The sequence below is a fragment of the Piliocolobus tephrosceles genome, chromosome 4 (assembly GCF_002776525.5).
Source record: "Piliocolobus tephrosceles isolate RC106 chromosome 4, ASM277652v3, whole genome shotgun sequence".
In the NCBI taxonomy this organism is placed as follows: Eukaryota; Metazoa; Chordata; class Mammalia; order Primates; family Cercopithecidae; genus Piliocolobus; species Piliocolobus tephrosceles.
This window is the reverse complement of record NC_045437.1, coordinates 108926689-108940952: the sequence shown is the minus strand read 5'-3', so window position 1 is coordinate 108940952 and position 14264 is coordinate 108926689. Positions and strand designations below refer to the sequence as shown.

Sequence of the window (14264 nt, the reverse complement as noted above, 5' to 3'; positions counted from 1 at the left end):
TCAGCCTGCTTTTGCTTTAAGCCATTTTTAAAAGAAAATGTTTAAGTTATTTGGGGCATCTTACCCAGCCAAGAGAGAGAGGGAAAGGCAGTAACTGTTAATTGCAAGGAGCATTAAGTAAGTCATATAGTCAGGTGTATGTTCAAGGCTGTTAGCCTTTGTTGGCATCCTTTTCTATTCTGCCTTGAAACTTAGGCTTATTTTCCATCTGTAAAAGATTTATTAATATATGGCAAGTCTGGTTGGATTTTCTCTAAAAAGTTAATGTTTTCAGTCTTCTTGGGAGTGTTTAGCATTCCAAACATAGCTACGAAAATTAGAAAAGCAAGCAAAACGAAAGGTCTATTATATATTCAAGTTAAAATCACAGCTTTAGTGAGTTACCATAAATGACACCTTTTTTTCTTTTCCTCCTTATTCAACAAGAATATATTGGGCACCTCTTGGCATAAGACCCTGTTTTATAGAGCATAGAAAATGGAATAAAGTTTGGCCCCTAATCTGTAGGAGCTAAGTCATATACAAATAACACAGCAGTCGGTTATTTAGCACTTACTAAATTCCAAACACAGTGCTAAAGGCTTTATATAAATTGTGTAATTTAATCCAGCTGTGCATTATATAAGTAGTGGTGTTCCCATTTTACACATGAGAAAACTGTGGCCCAGAGTAGTTCAATAACTTGTCCAAGATCACAGGATCAATTTACAATGGGTAAGTTGACAGAACTGAGAAATAAATCTAAGTTTGTTGGACTTTCAACCTTGTGCACTTAACCAACTGCTTTGCAAGACTAGAGAAGCAATGCTGGAATGTAGGCAGGACATACCAAGTGGTATAGAGTGGAGCACTGACAGAGTTGTAAGTGTCCGGAAGGATAATTTGCTTATGGCTAGAAGCAGTCCATGGTGCTGTTGCAAAAGAAGAGGGTTTTAATGGACAGGTGAATTAAGGCAGTAGATTTCAGGCTGGTGTGTGCAACTTCTAGGGTGGGTTGTGTAGGGGAGAAAAAGTAGTAACTTTTCCTCACTTACCACCAGGTTCATGGCTGAGGTCCCTATAACAAAAGATTAACAAGAGAAAAGTGTATAACTTTGTTTAATATAAGTTTTATGTACATGAGAGCCTTTGGAAATGAAGACACAAAGATGTGAGATCTGTGTATTTTCATGGACAGTCATACAGAAGTATGACTAGAGGACAGAAGGGTGTATTCTAATGGTAATAACCTGGAGGGGACTTAGCAAAGGTTGTTTGTTTGGATTCTTCTTGGTTTACCTGTATGATATCCCCTCCCTCTGGGTAAAGCAGGATATCCATCACATGATGGATTTCAGGGGGAGAAAGGAGGGAGGTCAGAGAGTGACTTTCTAGGTTTTCGACCTGTTTCAGGAGAAAATGACCGAGGGTTGGGAGATAAGAGGGGCTTTCTTGCTTCTGCTGTTTTCTCAAATGCCAAGGTATTATAGTTTGGGGTAGCATGTCCTGATCTGAGTCAGGTGGGGAGGGCAACACACAGAGGCTTTCTAGATGTACGTGGGCACAGGTAGTTTTCATTGAATCAATTTCTAGATTCTCTTTTCTAAAAGGCATATTCCTGTGGTAGTATACATACTGGTTCTTCTCTCCAGCCTGCCTTTTTGCATGGACCTTCTTCCACTTTGCAAAAGAAAAGAGCCCTTTCCTCCATCTGGAATCTATTAGACTGCTTTGTCCATTAACATTGAACCTCCTGGGTTGGTGTTGGGAAGGTAAATGACTCAAATTATCAAGTGACATATCCTTTCCTAAGTAATTTTCTCATTTTGACTTGCAACAAAATTGAAGGAGGACGCAGTGGATTTGTCACTTGGTAGAACATTCAGAATAATTTTGGATAATATATCACTGTTAGATATCTAACTCCTTAGAAGTTCTTTGACACAGTGGTGATGTCTTTATAACAGAATACATTATATACACCTCTGTTTATTCTGAACATGGGCTCACAGCATCGAAAATCAAAATAAAAGTAGGAATAGACTTGTTTCTAAACTGTTGCATTCTAGCAAAAAGTAACATTCATAGATGGATTTAATACATGTAATCATTAGGTGAATAAAACAACCTATTTTTACCTCATTAAAAATTGCTTTCTGGCAGGGGACAGTGGCTGATGCCTGTAATCCCAGCACTTTGGGAGGCTGAGGTGGGTGGATCACTTAAGGTCAGGAGTTTAAGACCAGCCTGGCCAACATGGTGAAACCCCATCTGTACGAAAAATACAAAAATTAGCTGGGTGTGGTGGTGGGCATCTGTAGTCCCAGCTACTTGGGAGGCTGAGACAGGAGAATCACTTGAACTCAGAAGGCGGATGTTGCAGTGAGCCAAGATTGCTCTACTAGACTCCAGCCTGGGCAACAGAGTGAGACTCTGTCTCAAAAAAAAAAAGCTTTCCAATAAAAAATTTACTTTTTATATTTAATAATTTATCAGCATTAGTATGGTATACTAATACACTGCTACTAATTATAATAACTTAGTTCAGAAGAAATTTTTAACACTGAGAGCTTTATGTATGGTCATGGGAAGTAAACATTTTATTTCTATATTTAGTTGTAGAGAAGTATGATAAGGTGATAATGAAAACTTTTATATTAGTTGATTCTCACACTGCTATGAAGAAATACCTGAGACTGGGAAATTTATAAAGAAAAGAGGTTTAAAAGACTCACAGTTCCACTTGGCTGGGGAGGCCTCAGGAAACTTAGAATCATGGCAGAAGGCACGTCTTCACAGGGTGGCAGGAGAGAGAATGAGTGCCAGCAGGGGAAATGCCAGACGCTTATAAAACCATCAGATCTTGTGAGAATTCACTCACTATCATGACAACAGCATGGTGGAACCACCCCCATGATTAAGTCACCTCCCACTGGGGATTACAATTCAAGATGAGATTTGAGTGGGGACACAGCCAAACCATGTCAACTTTCAAACACAAAACATACTAGGGATAAATTTTGTAGGTGAAATGGAATTGAAATGCAAATACAAAGAGAAAAAAGAATGTGATGAAGTTTATTAACTGCTAAACAACTCATTTCATATATTTTTAAAATGGATGACACAACGAATTGGTATAGTATTTTATTACATTGGATACATTTTGGGAGTCATGAAACAGTTCTATTTTTTAATGTCAATATTTATACTTCTAATTACATCCTTTGGTGCTATTTAAACTTTTGATGAAAAGTTTTAGGTATCATTTTGAAACAAGCACAAAGGTATGTTGTTTTTCAAAATTCTTCTAGTGGGTGCTTGCATAAAATAAAGTTAAATCACCACAGAATCCTTGAGATAAGCTCAAACACAGAAGCAGACAAAAAACTTCCCAATTTTGCCTTAGCTAAATAAGCATTTTAAAAACAATCTTGATATACAAGTATGCTTAGTTTATATTTGCATTTACTTTATTTACTGTTAAAATTGCATCAAATAAAAACCTCAAAAGTAGTGTTTAGCACTGTCTCCTCTGAAACAGAACCAGCTTTAGGTTAGATATGGAACTATCCAGCTGCCCTAGACCAAGCAAGCATAAATTGTGGAACTTGAGAGATGGCTGGAGAATGTTTGGTGTGTGTCAGTAGGCTGTGTGGCCCTGATAGAGGACTGGAGGAGAGGGTACCAGGAGTACCACTAGGAAGGATGTGAGTGATCACTCAACTCTCTTCCCTCAAACTGGTATCACAGGAAGAAACACTTGAAATACAAGTGACTCACGACGCCTCTTGATTCCAGCTGACCATTCATACATAGGTGGTATTTCTGGGTCCAAGAGGGCTTGAAGGAACAATGTGCACTCTTTGCTGTTACCACATTTGGCAGTCTTTCCACGCTGGTGTAGATTACAAGTCTTCAGATAGAACTCTCTCATCCTACTCCTTTGAGGGTCTAAGGGAATAAGCAGATCCCTTCCTAGCCTGAGAAATCCCTTTCTTGTATTTGAACCTGGCATTCTGACCCACACTGTCTATGACTACCTCCACACCCTGTGTGTGCCTCTCTAGCTCTGGGGGAAGAGCAGAGGAAGAAGTGCCTTTATGTGCACTCAGCCCCAAATTATCATTTTGGTAATGACAAAAGCAGAGGGATCCAGGAGAGTACTGGGTCAGGGAAGAGGAAATTGGAAGCAGAACAACTCAGGAGGGGATCTTTCATGCATAGACATGTTTTCCTAGCATCTTTCTCTTCCACACCCATTCTTTATAATCTACCCTCCAGCTTTGCAGTTTAGAATGCCTTGTTTGATCTTTCTGTAGCAAAATTGGTGTCTACAAAGTCTATGTATTTCTAGTAAAGAGGCAACTGCTTAAATATCACTCTTGGAACTTTAGAAGGCAGAAACATTTTTTGTGTTTTAAGAAATGGGGTCTCTGTCACCAGGCTGGAGTGCAGTGGTGTGATCATGGCTTATTGTAACCTCAAACTCTCGAGCTCAAATAATCCTCCTGCCTCAGTCTCCTGAATAACTGGAAAGACAGGCACAGGCCACCATGGTTGGCTAATTAAAAAAATTTATTTTGTAGAGGTAGGTCTCGCTATGTTGCCCAGGCTGATCTCAAACTCCTGGCCTCAAGTGATCCTCCTGCGTTGTCTTCCCAAAGTGCTGGAATTACAGGAATGAGCCACTGTACTCAGCCCAGGAATTCTTAAGAAGGAATATGACTGCCTTTTGGGGATGAACCAGGTATTTGAACTTTAAACAATTAGCCATTGGATGCAGAAATATCTTTATTTTCCAAATTATGTGTTTTAAAAAGTATTTTTGCTTTATAGAGTTTAATGAGCATCTGTTTTGCCAAATACAAAATTTTCCAGCTGGATGCGGTGGCTCACGCCTGTAATCCTAGCATTTTGGGAGGCTGAGGCGGGTGGATCACCTGAGGTCAGGAGTTGAAGACCAGCCTGGGCAACATGGTGAAACCCCATTGTACTAAAATACAAAAATTAGCTGGGCATGATGGTGGGTGCCTGTAATCCCAGCTACTTGGGAGGCTGAGATGGGAGAATTGCTTGAACCTGGGAGACGGTGGTTGCAGTGAGTGGGTGGCTGAGCAAGACTCCACCTCAAAAAAAAATTCCATGATGATAGGAAAATTATATAGGGTTTTCTTGAATATTTAGCTATTTGACCATTATTTGTGATATAGAAAAAGAATGTTTTCTTTTGCTAATTTGCCATACTGCCATTTTTTTCCATAATACCCAGTCTAAAGTTGGTGAAATTAAGGCAAAGTCACTTTGAGCTATCAGTATGAGAAATAGAGCTAAAATATATTTTCAATTATCGGCCAATTCTTAATTCATAAATATCATATCTTCTGATAAGTTGAACTGGGTTAGGTCATATAAATCAGATTGTCTTAACTGAAACCTAATAACTTATTGTGTTGAGACTAGCTATAATCTACTTATTTATTTTTCTTAAGCATTTTTTTGTTTGTTTGTTTGTTTTGAGATGGAGTCTCGCTCTGTCGCCCAGGCTGGAGTGCAGTGGCCAGATCTCAGCTCACTGCAAACTCCGCCTCCTGGGTTTATGCCATTCTCCTGCCTCAGCCTCCCAAGTAGCTGGGACTACAGGCGCCCGCCACCTCGCCCGGCTAGTTTTTTGTATTTTTTTTTAGTAGAGACGGGGTTTCACCGTGTTCACCAGGATGGTCTCGATCTCCTGACCTCGTGATCTGCCCGTCTCGGCCTCCCAAAGTGCTGGGATTACAGGCTTGAGCCACCATGCCCGGCCTTCTTAAGCATTTTATACAGTTTTTTTTTTTTTTTTTTTATGTTTAGGGAAGAAAATAAAATGTGATTGTTAAGTAGGATAAAATTTAACCTGAAAGTTTACAAATTTATATTGGTGAATTTTTAAAAGAAATTATATATCACAACCTTGTTTTACTTGTTAGCCGTGTGTTCTTTCCCCCATATAGCAGAATGAGGTATTCTCACTTTCCAAAATACATTTTTTTCATTTTAATTTCACACATTCAGCCTTTACTTTAAAAATTAAAAAGAATGGCAACATTTAAGTAACATCAAAGATTCGATTTATGTGACAGGTGTCAAATTGAGTTATGAATTTTGTGAGACTCATAATCCTATTTAAATGCAAAGTATTTTTGTAATTGAAAATATGTGTATATTCATCACCAAATCTTGACATCACAGGGATGACTTTTAAGAATTGCCCCCAAATCAAGTAGCTAAATAGATCCTGGGAAAGTTCATTCTGTTTCTGACAGTCACTCTTCCTGAACTGAAGGCAAGGATCACTTAAGATGGAGGTACTCAAGTGTGAACAGAATCTAACCACTCAAAGGACTGGTAGTGGTCTGATGCACACAGGATGGAAGTATTTGTATATAATGTATTAAAAATGAACAAATGAAACCCTGGAGCTTTGCACACTGGCATTTCAGTACTGTATATACTACAGGGAATTGTGTGTGCACATATTAAGCCGTGGTGTCTAACAGCCCAGAAACAAATGTCACAGGGCGTGAGCTAGATTTGGCTCATTAATAAATGATAGCAATCCCCTGACTGACATGCTCTTCAAAATACGAGCAGCCTTTTGAAATTGAGCTTTGTCTTTTTAATGTGAACAATATGTAAAATGAATTGGACACTCTTGATTAATTCTAAGTGGCCTCACTAGAGTTAATATTATTTTTACTTGAAGTAAAATAGAGATTTACTTCGAAGCCTTAACAGCCATATGTCAGTAACTGATCTTGATGACAGATCACTTGTGGCTGTGAATTGAAACAGCAGTGTGCTGTTACAGAAGACTGCCTTTTAAAACTCTAAGAAGCAGCCCAGTCCTGCAAGGTATATTGCTGCATGTCCTTTTGACATGCATCTCAAGTACCACCACATCTATTAATAGTTTTTGTTTTACTTTTGATACTTATTAAATAAAGATCATTATCCTGAATTTTCCTCTCTAGTGGCAAAAATGGTAGAAACAAATACATCCTTTCTAATAATAGACATTCATTGAGTACCTACCAAGGGTGGTGCACTGTTCTGGCAGCCATGTGGGTGCACAATGATGTATCCTTCATTTTATTACGATTTTGAGGCCTTATTAAGTTTTTAACTAAAAAAAAAAATTGTTTTACATGTCATAAATGTTTTATGAAATGAAACACATAATCTGTGTTTCCAGATATTTTAGGCAGAAAGCAACTGTTTAACTTTATCCAAAAAGTAAAGAATTGCCCCAAATGGGTTGATTTGTGAAGTGCAGGAAAATTGCCCTCTGTGTTTTTTTTCTTTTGTTTTTGTCTTTTAAGATGGAGTCTCACTCTGTCGCCCAGGTTGGAGTGCCATGGGACAATCTCAGCTCACTGCAAGCTCCGCCTCCCGGGTTCACGCCATTCTCCTGCCTCAGCCTCCTGAGTAGCTGGGACTACAGGCACCCGCCACCATGCCCCGCTAATTTTTTTTTTGTATTTTTAGTAGAGACGAAGTTTCACTGTGTTAGCCAGGATGGTCTCGATCTCCTGACCTCGTGATCCACCCGCCTCTGCCTCCCAAAGTGCTGGGATTACAGGTCTGAGCCACCACGGCTGGTCACCCTCTGTGTTTTAATTCTTGAAGTGGGTGGTGGTTTACTGTATAATTATTTGTTAAGCTGTTTATATATGTATGTTTTACCCTTTTCTTATGTCTGATATTTAAATGGAAAAGGAGTGGTGGGGGAAAAGATTTATGTAACCTCAAAGTATTTTCTGGAACAGTGCCTGAAATTCTTTTGTTATTGGTTAATTATTTTAGTTAATATTTGGCCTTTCCTTTTACTCCTCTTCAAAATGGAACTATTCTGTGGCGGGTAATCCGTGAAGACATAAGCCCATTAGTGGGATGGGTTTGTCAGGTCACTTTTCTCTGTAGCCCGATATAGTCTGAGCTGATGTAGGAGGGATTCTGGAAGGTGGTATGATGAGGGGAGGAAAAGGAAAATTTAGTGGTGCATGTTAACAAAATAGAAAGTCAGTAAACCTAAATAATGCATAACCTAAATTTCTCACCTCTGCAGATTTCAATTACCAACACATAACCTAGCTTTACTGAATTGATTAGCTATCTCAAATGGTGGTATGGTAAAATCTTACTAATTTGAACAGTGGTTAAAATATATTATTCTGAAAGTATATTTACTACTTTAGGTTACATATTTAATGACGTAAAACTAAAACATATTGCCTAATGAAAGCATGTGACTATTACATGAATAGATACTTCAGAAGTGCTTCTAGTAAGTTAATGCTTCTAAGTGGTTTTTCCCCATGTAGTCTTCCTAATCAGGCTTTTAAAACCCAGCTTGTCTAGTTCACATTTGTTATAGAGCAGGGGAATACAGATGAAGAGATACTTAGTTCATATAAAAAGACTGTACATGTTGGCTGGGCGCGGTGGCTCATGCCTGTAATTCCAGCACTTTGGGAGGCTGAGGTGATGCGGACAGATAACCTGAGGCCAGGAGTTCGAGACCAGCCTGGCCAACATGGTGAAACCCATCTCTACTAAAAATACAAAATTAGCTGGGCGTGGTGACTCATGCCTATAATCCTAGCTACTCATGAGGCTGAGGCAAGGGAATCATTTGAACCCAGGAGGCAGAGGTTGCAGTGAGCCGAGATCATGCCACTGCACTCTAGCCTGAGCAACAAAGCAAGATTCTATCTTAAAAAAAATAAAAAATAAAAAAATACTGTACATGTTAACAGTGAACAGTTTACCATTTTGAATATAAAGGAACCATGAATTAAGTCGTATTACTGACTATACCTTATCTCATCTACAGTGGGTATATGAGAGTTATAGCACTATCATATTAGTAAATTAATCCTGACAATAGAACAATTTATTTTGAAAAAGTCTGGCTATGCTGGTTGTGAGTGTTTGTGACAAAGAGCACTCACATGATTTTTTTTTTTTTCCTGATATTATTTTGGAAAACCATCCAAATAATGCTTCATCTTAAAAATCATGATTCGGACATTGTGAAAATCCAAATATTGCTTTCTTTAAGCAAATATATAAACATAGTTTGCGATTTTTCTTTTTAAAAATATTCTGTGTTTATTAATTTTTGGATGGAGGGGAAACAGGTGAAGGTGATTAGGCAACTGCACTTTTCATAAGGTAATTGGTTATTAGACTAAGGAAAAAGTAGTCAGTCTAAAGAGAATGAGAGTCAGAGCAAACCTAGGTCTATTCTTAAGCTAGTTACTCAGGGCCTTGGTTAACAGGATGTTCACCTTTACTCAGCTTTTCTCAATTGGTGTTATTGACACTGGGTATTGGTCTGTCTGCTGTGCCCCCCTCCCCCTGCCTAGGAAAACAGCCCTAGGACATGAAGGTCCTTTTCATTCATATTAAATGTTAGTAATATCTACTAAGAATACCACCACATTTAAATAAAGCTTATTAAGAACAATTAAAAATACTAATGTCCCGGGCTGGGCACGATGGCTCACACCTGTAATCCCAGCACTTTGAGGGGCCAAGGTGGGTGTACCACTTGAGGTCAGGAGTTCCAGACCAGCCTGGCCAAGATGGTGAAACCCCATCTCTACTAAAAATACAAAAAAATTAGTGGGCTTAGTGGCGTGTGCCTGTAATCCCAGTCACTTGGGAGGCTGAGGCAAGAGAATTGCTTGAACCCAGGAGGCAGAGGTTGCAGTGAGCTGAGATCATGTCACTGCACTCCAGCATGGGTGACAAAGCAATACTCTGTCTCAGGGAAAAGAAAAGAAACTAATGGTAGGGCACACCTACTGTCTAGGACCTAAATGAATTCATCCCTTCTGCCACTGCCCCAGATGTGTACTACATGGAGTTCTACCTGTGAGAAGCAGCTTCATCCCAAATCTTTGCCTGCAATTTTGAGAATCTGCCCTTGTGATTTTGTTAATGGTCACATGGTTATGGCAAAAGTGACTGGGATGGTGACTGGCCACTGCCGACGTTTGATGGTGCGTGGAGTAGTTCCAGGGAATTAATTGGTTGTGTTCCATTTTTCACACCAGGCAGAATTTACCCTAACATTGTTCTTTTCTTATCCTTGGCTTCTGGATGTTGCTCAGTTATTGGTAGTGGCTCCAGCGTGAGCTTACCTTTTGTGCTACAGGTGTCTTCAGGATCACCTTTTCATTTCAAGATTCCAAAATAGGAACACAATTCAGATATGGAATCCATGTCAAATGCCTTAGAGTAACAGTTTTTGGAACTCTTATCTGAAACCACCCTTTGTTTTCTCTGTCTAAAGTGTATTTATTAATGTTTATCTTTCCTGATGGGTAACCAGACATACCTCCCAACTGCTCTGGAGGAAACTTCCTAACTTTCGCGTGCTCAGGTGTTTCTCTTGTCTTGGCCTCTTGCCTCGCTCTCAGGTGTTCTTCTCATTGAACATCGCTTCCACTTGCCGTTTTTTTTTTTTTTTTATTTTGTTTTGTTTTGTTTTGGTTTTTGAGACAGAGTCTCACTCTGTAGCCAGGGCTGGATGGAGTGTAGTGGCACAATGTCAGCTCACTACAACCTCCATCTCCCGGGTCCCAGTTCAAGCAGTTCTCCTGCCTCGGCCTCCTGAGTAGCTGGGATAACAGGCACATGCCACCATGTCCAGCTAATTTTTATATTGTTTAGTAGAGATGCGGTTTTGCTATGTTGGCCAGGGTGGTCTTGAACTCTTGACCTCGTGATCTGCCCACCTCAGCCTCCCAAAGTGCTGAGATTACAGGCATGAGGCACTGTGCCCGGCCCACTTGCCCTTTTAAGAGTCCATCTCTTCCAGTTGATGGACTAATCTAGACTGACTCTTGAGCTGCTTGTGGGTGGGCCACAGGTGGAAGTAGTGTGTGGTTTAGAGCTCAGTCTCTGGAGCCAGACTGCCCAGCTTCATAGCTTGCCACACCACTCAGGAGCTGTGGGACCTTGGGAAAGGCCCATTTTTGTTATCTTTTAAAATGAGATAACATTGGTATCTACTTCATAGGATTATTTTGAGGATTACGTGAGTAAATAGATGTGAAGCGCTTGTAACAGCACCTGATATACAGTAAGTACTGAATAAACATTAGTGTTTATTAATATTACAAACTCATCTTCATGACATTCTCGGTGGTTAGTGACCATTATGCATTGGATTGAAGGATTGTAACTCTTACATACCCCTGCAGGAGTAGCTCTGAGGAAGACACACCTGCATGGCACGTAGACCTAATTGAACAGGGTCTGTGGGCATCTGTGCATGCTGATCTCCCCTGCTCATTTAAACTGCCTCCTCCTTGAGTGAGGTGCGTGCACACTGGAGAAGAATTGTTCCCAGAGCCTACAAACCTCCCTCCTGCAGGCTTATCCACCTCTGCCCTGAGAGTGGAAGTCAGACCTCCTAGAAGGGCCCATAGCCTTCAGTTATCTTTATTTTGATCATGACTTCCAACGTTGTGTCTGCCGTGGGCTCCCTCTGCTGGTTCCTCTAGCATGTATGCAAATCTGTGGAATAACAACTTTTAAAACTCAGTTTCAGGTTTTTAGGAATGTTTGCATGAAGAACACATTTGAAAATGTCTTTTTTTATATGTGAGTGATACAGATAACATGTATATTACTTGTTTTTTGACACCTGCATTATGAGTTGGGATATTTTCAGGTTTGAAGTTTTTTGTTTGGTTTGATTTCAAATGGGGACTGCCATGATATGCTGAGAAACTTGTTCACAACGTAGTCATCAAAACCTGATCATTATGTTTTATATTCTAATATATGGCACTAAATATCTCAGAATGTCATTTTAATAGTCTAAAGTGAATGTTATTTTAACATCTAAAGATGTGTATACTTAGTTTTGAAGTCTGAAAAAAATAGCCTAGACCCCCAGGACATTGTTATGTTGAAGGTTTAGTATACGTTAGAAAATAGTACCTCCAATTTATTGGGTGATTCATTATTTATTTGGGGTTATAATTTATCAGTAAAATGTGCCACAGTGTCCCTAAAATTGCATTTTAAAATAAGTCTTCTGTTTCTTTGCATTTCCCTATAACTGTTTCCTTTCTCCCTTCCATCTTTCCTTCTCCTCCTCTGCTAGGATCAAACAGCATCAGCAGGATAACTACAAACATGGAAAATGGAGAAAATGAAGGAACAACTAAAATTATTGCACCTTCACCAGTAAAAAGGTCAGTGAAGTTAACTGAAGAAATGTACAATTATATGCGGTCATAAAAATGATTTTTTTCTATAGACAAGGTTAAAAAATCTTTTAATTTTGATGATTAATGAATACTTTTGATCCATGGGTTCCAATAAATATTCTCTGGGCCAAATAATACATTAAAATACCAATAAAATATAAAACATCAGGACCTGAATCTCTTATTTGAAGAAAATGCTCTTTTTGTCACAGCAAGGTGAACTCACAGATTGTCTGTGGTTTGCATTCTCCGCAGAAAATTGAAAATTTCTTGTGATTTTTAAAATGGCATGATATAATGGACTAACTCAGAGGGACTTGTGAAATAAAGTAGATGATATTCATGTTTAATGTACTGTGTTCATTATAGTGGTGCACTGAACTGTGGCCCTGGAAAGAGGGTTTATGGCATTTAGAGGCATCAGAGCCTCAGAAGTCAGTGATTGCATATGTATGAAGACTTGTCATGGTCCTCTGCATCTGTTTTCCCAGGGGCATTCCCCAGTGGAAGAGCCTTTTCTTAATATATTACATGGATTGTTTCCCTGAGAGCTCAGCCTTGTTTTCTGTTAAGATACTGTTGCAGAGTCATTTTTTCTTATCTCCAGTTATGTTCACGGAACAGCATTATAAACAACAATGAGCAGCTTTCATGAGTTCACTTTCTCTATAGGGGTTGCCCCCATACATCATGGGGAAATCCCAGCAGTCAGAGATATGTGACCTGCAGAGACTTCTTAGATCATCTGCTTGATCTTTTTTTGGTAAATAATTGTGTCTTCATTCAGCTGTATTGTGGCTACTTCGAGGAATATAGTTCATAATTTCTCAGCAAGATCACTTTAAGATCTGAAGATTCTCAGAGTTGTAATATTTTACCCAGGCATTTGCCTATGTTTTATTTAGTTCTAAGACATTTACCAGTTCTCCTTTTAGGATGACAAGTTCTTTATCATTGCATAACTTTAGTTTACCTTATTTCCCTTCGTCACCCTCACAGCTGTGGATAAATAGAGAGTCACTCTCATCTGTATGTACAGGCTATGCTTGTGGTATGTTCAGCATAAGAACAGGAATCTTCCCTGAGATTCCGATCCCAAGCGTTTTTAGAATGTCCTGAAGGAGTACAGTCCTCCTTTTAAAAACTTACTTTTTCAACTTCTATTTTAGGTCCAGGGGTACATGTGCTGGTAGGTTTGTCACATGGGTAAATTGTGTATCACTGAGGTTTGGTGTGTGCATGATCCCATCACTCACGTAGTGAGCACAGTACCTGATAGGCAGTTTTCAACCCTTGCCCCCTTCCTCCGCTGGTGGTCCCCAGTGTCTATTGTTCCCATCTTTATGTCCATGTGTACTCAGTGTTTAGTTCTCACTTATAAGTGAGAACCTGCAGTATCTGGTTTTCTGTTTCTGTGTTAATTCACTTAGGATAATAGCCTCCAGTTGCATCTGTGTTGTTGCAAAAGACATGGTTTCATTCTTTTTTATGGCTGTGTAGTATTCCATGGTGTATATGTTCCACATTTGCTTTATCCAGTCCACTGTTCATGGTCATCTAGGCTGATTCCACATCCTTGGTATTGTGAATAGTGCTGCAAGAACATGTGAATGTATGTCTTTTTTTTTTTTTTTTTTTTGAGATGGAGTCTCACTTTGTCTCCAGGCTGGAGGGGAGTGGCACCATCTTGGCTCACTGCAACCTCTGCCTCCCAGGTTCAAGCAATTCTCCTGCCTCTGCCTCTCGAGTAGCTGGGACTACAGGCGTGTGCCACCACTCCCAGCTAATTTTTGTATTTTTGGTAGAGACAGGGTTTTACCATGTTGGCCAGGATGGTCTCCATCTCTTGATCTTGTGATCCACCTGCCTTGGCATCCCAAAGTGCTGGGATTACAGGTGTGAGCCATCTCACCCGGCCATATGTCTTTTTTTGTAGAATGATTATTTCCCTTTGAGTATATATCCAGTAATGGGATTGTTGGGTCAAATGGTGGTTCTGTTTTAAGTTCTTTGAGA

General features: G+C 39.5%; 1 protein-coding gene across 2 annotated transcripts in view; it reads left to right on the top strand.

Annotated features, from left to right (window-relative positions):
• Window positions 1-14264, top strand: part of EPB41L4A (erythrocyte membrane protein band 4.1 like 4A) — a 265108-nt gene that overhangs the window by 205523 nt on the left and 45321 nt on the right. For both annotated transcript variants that reach the window (XM_023212271.3, XM_031935444.1), the window contains one exon: window positions 12143-12233. In XM_023212271.3, coding sequence (XP_023068039.1) covers window positions 12143-12233 — 91 coding nt within the window. The remainder of the gene's footprint in view (window positions 1-12142; window positions 12234-14264) is intronic.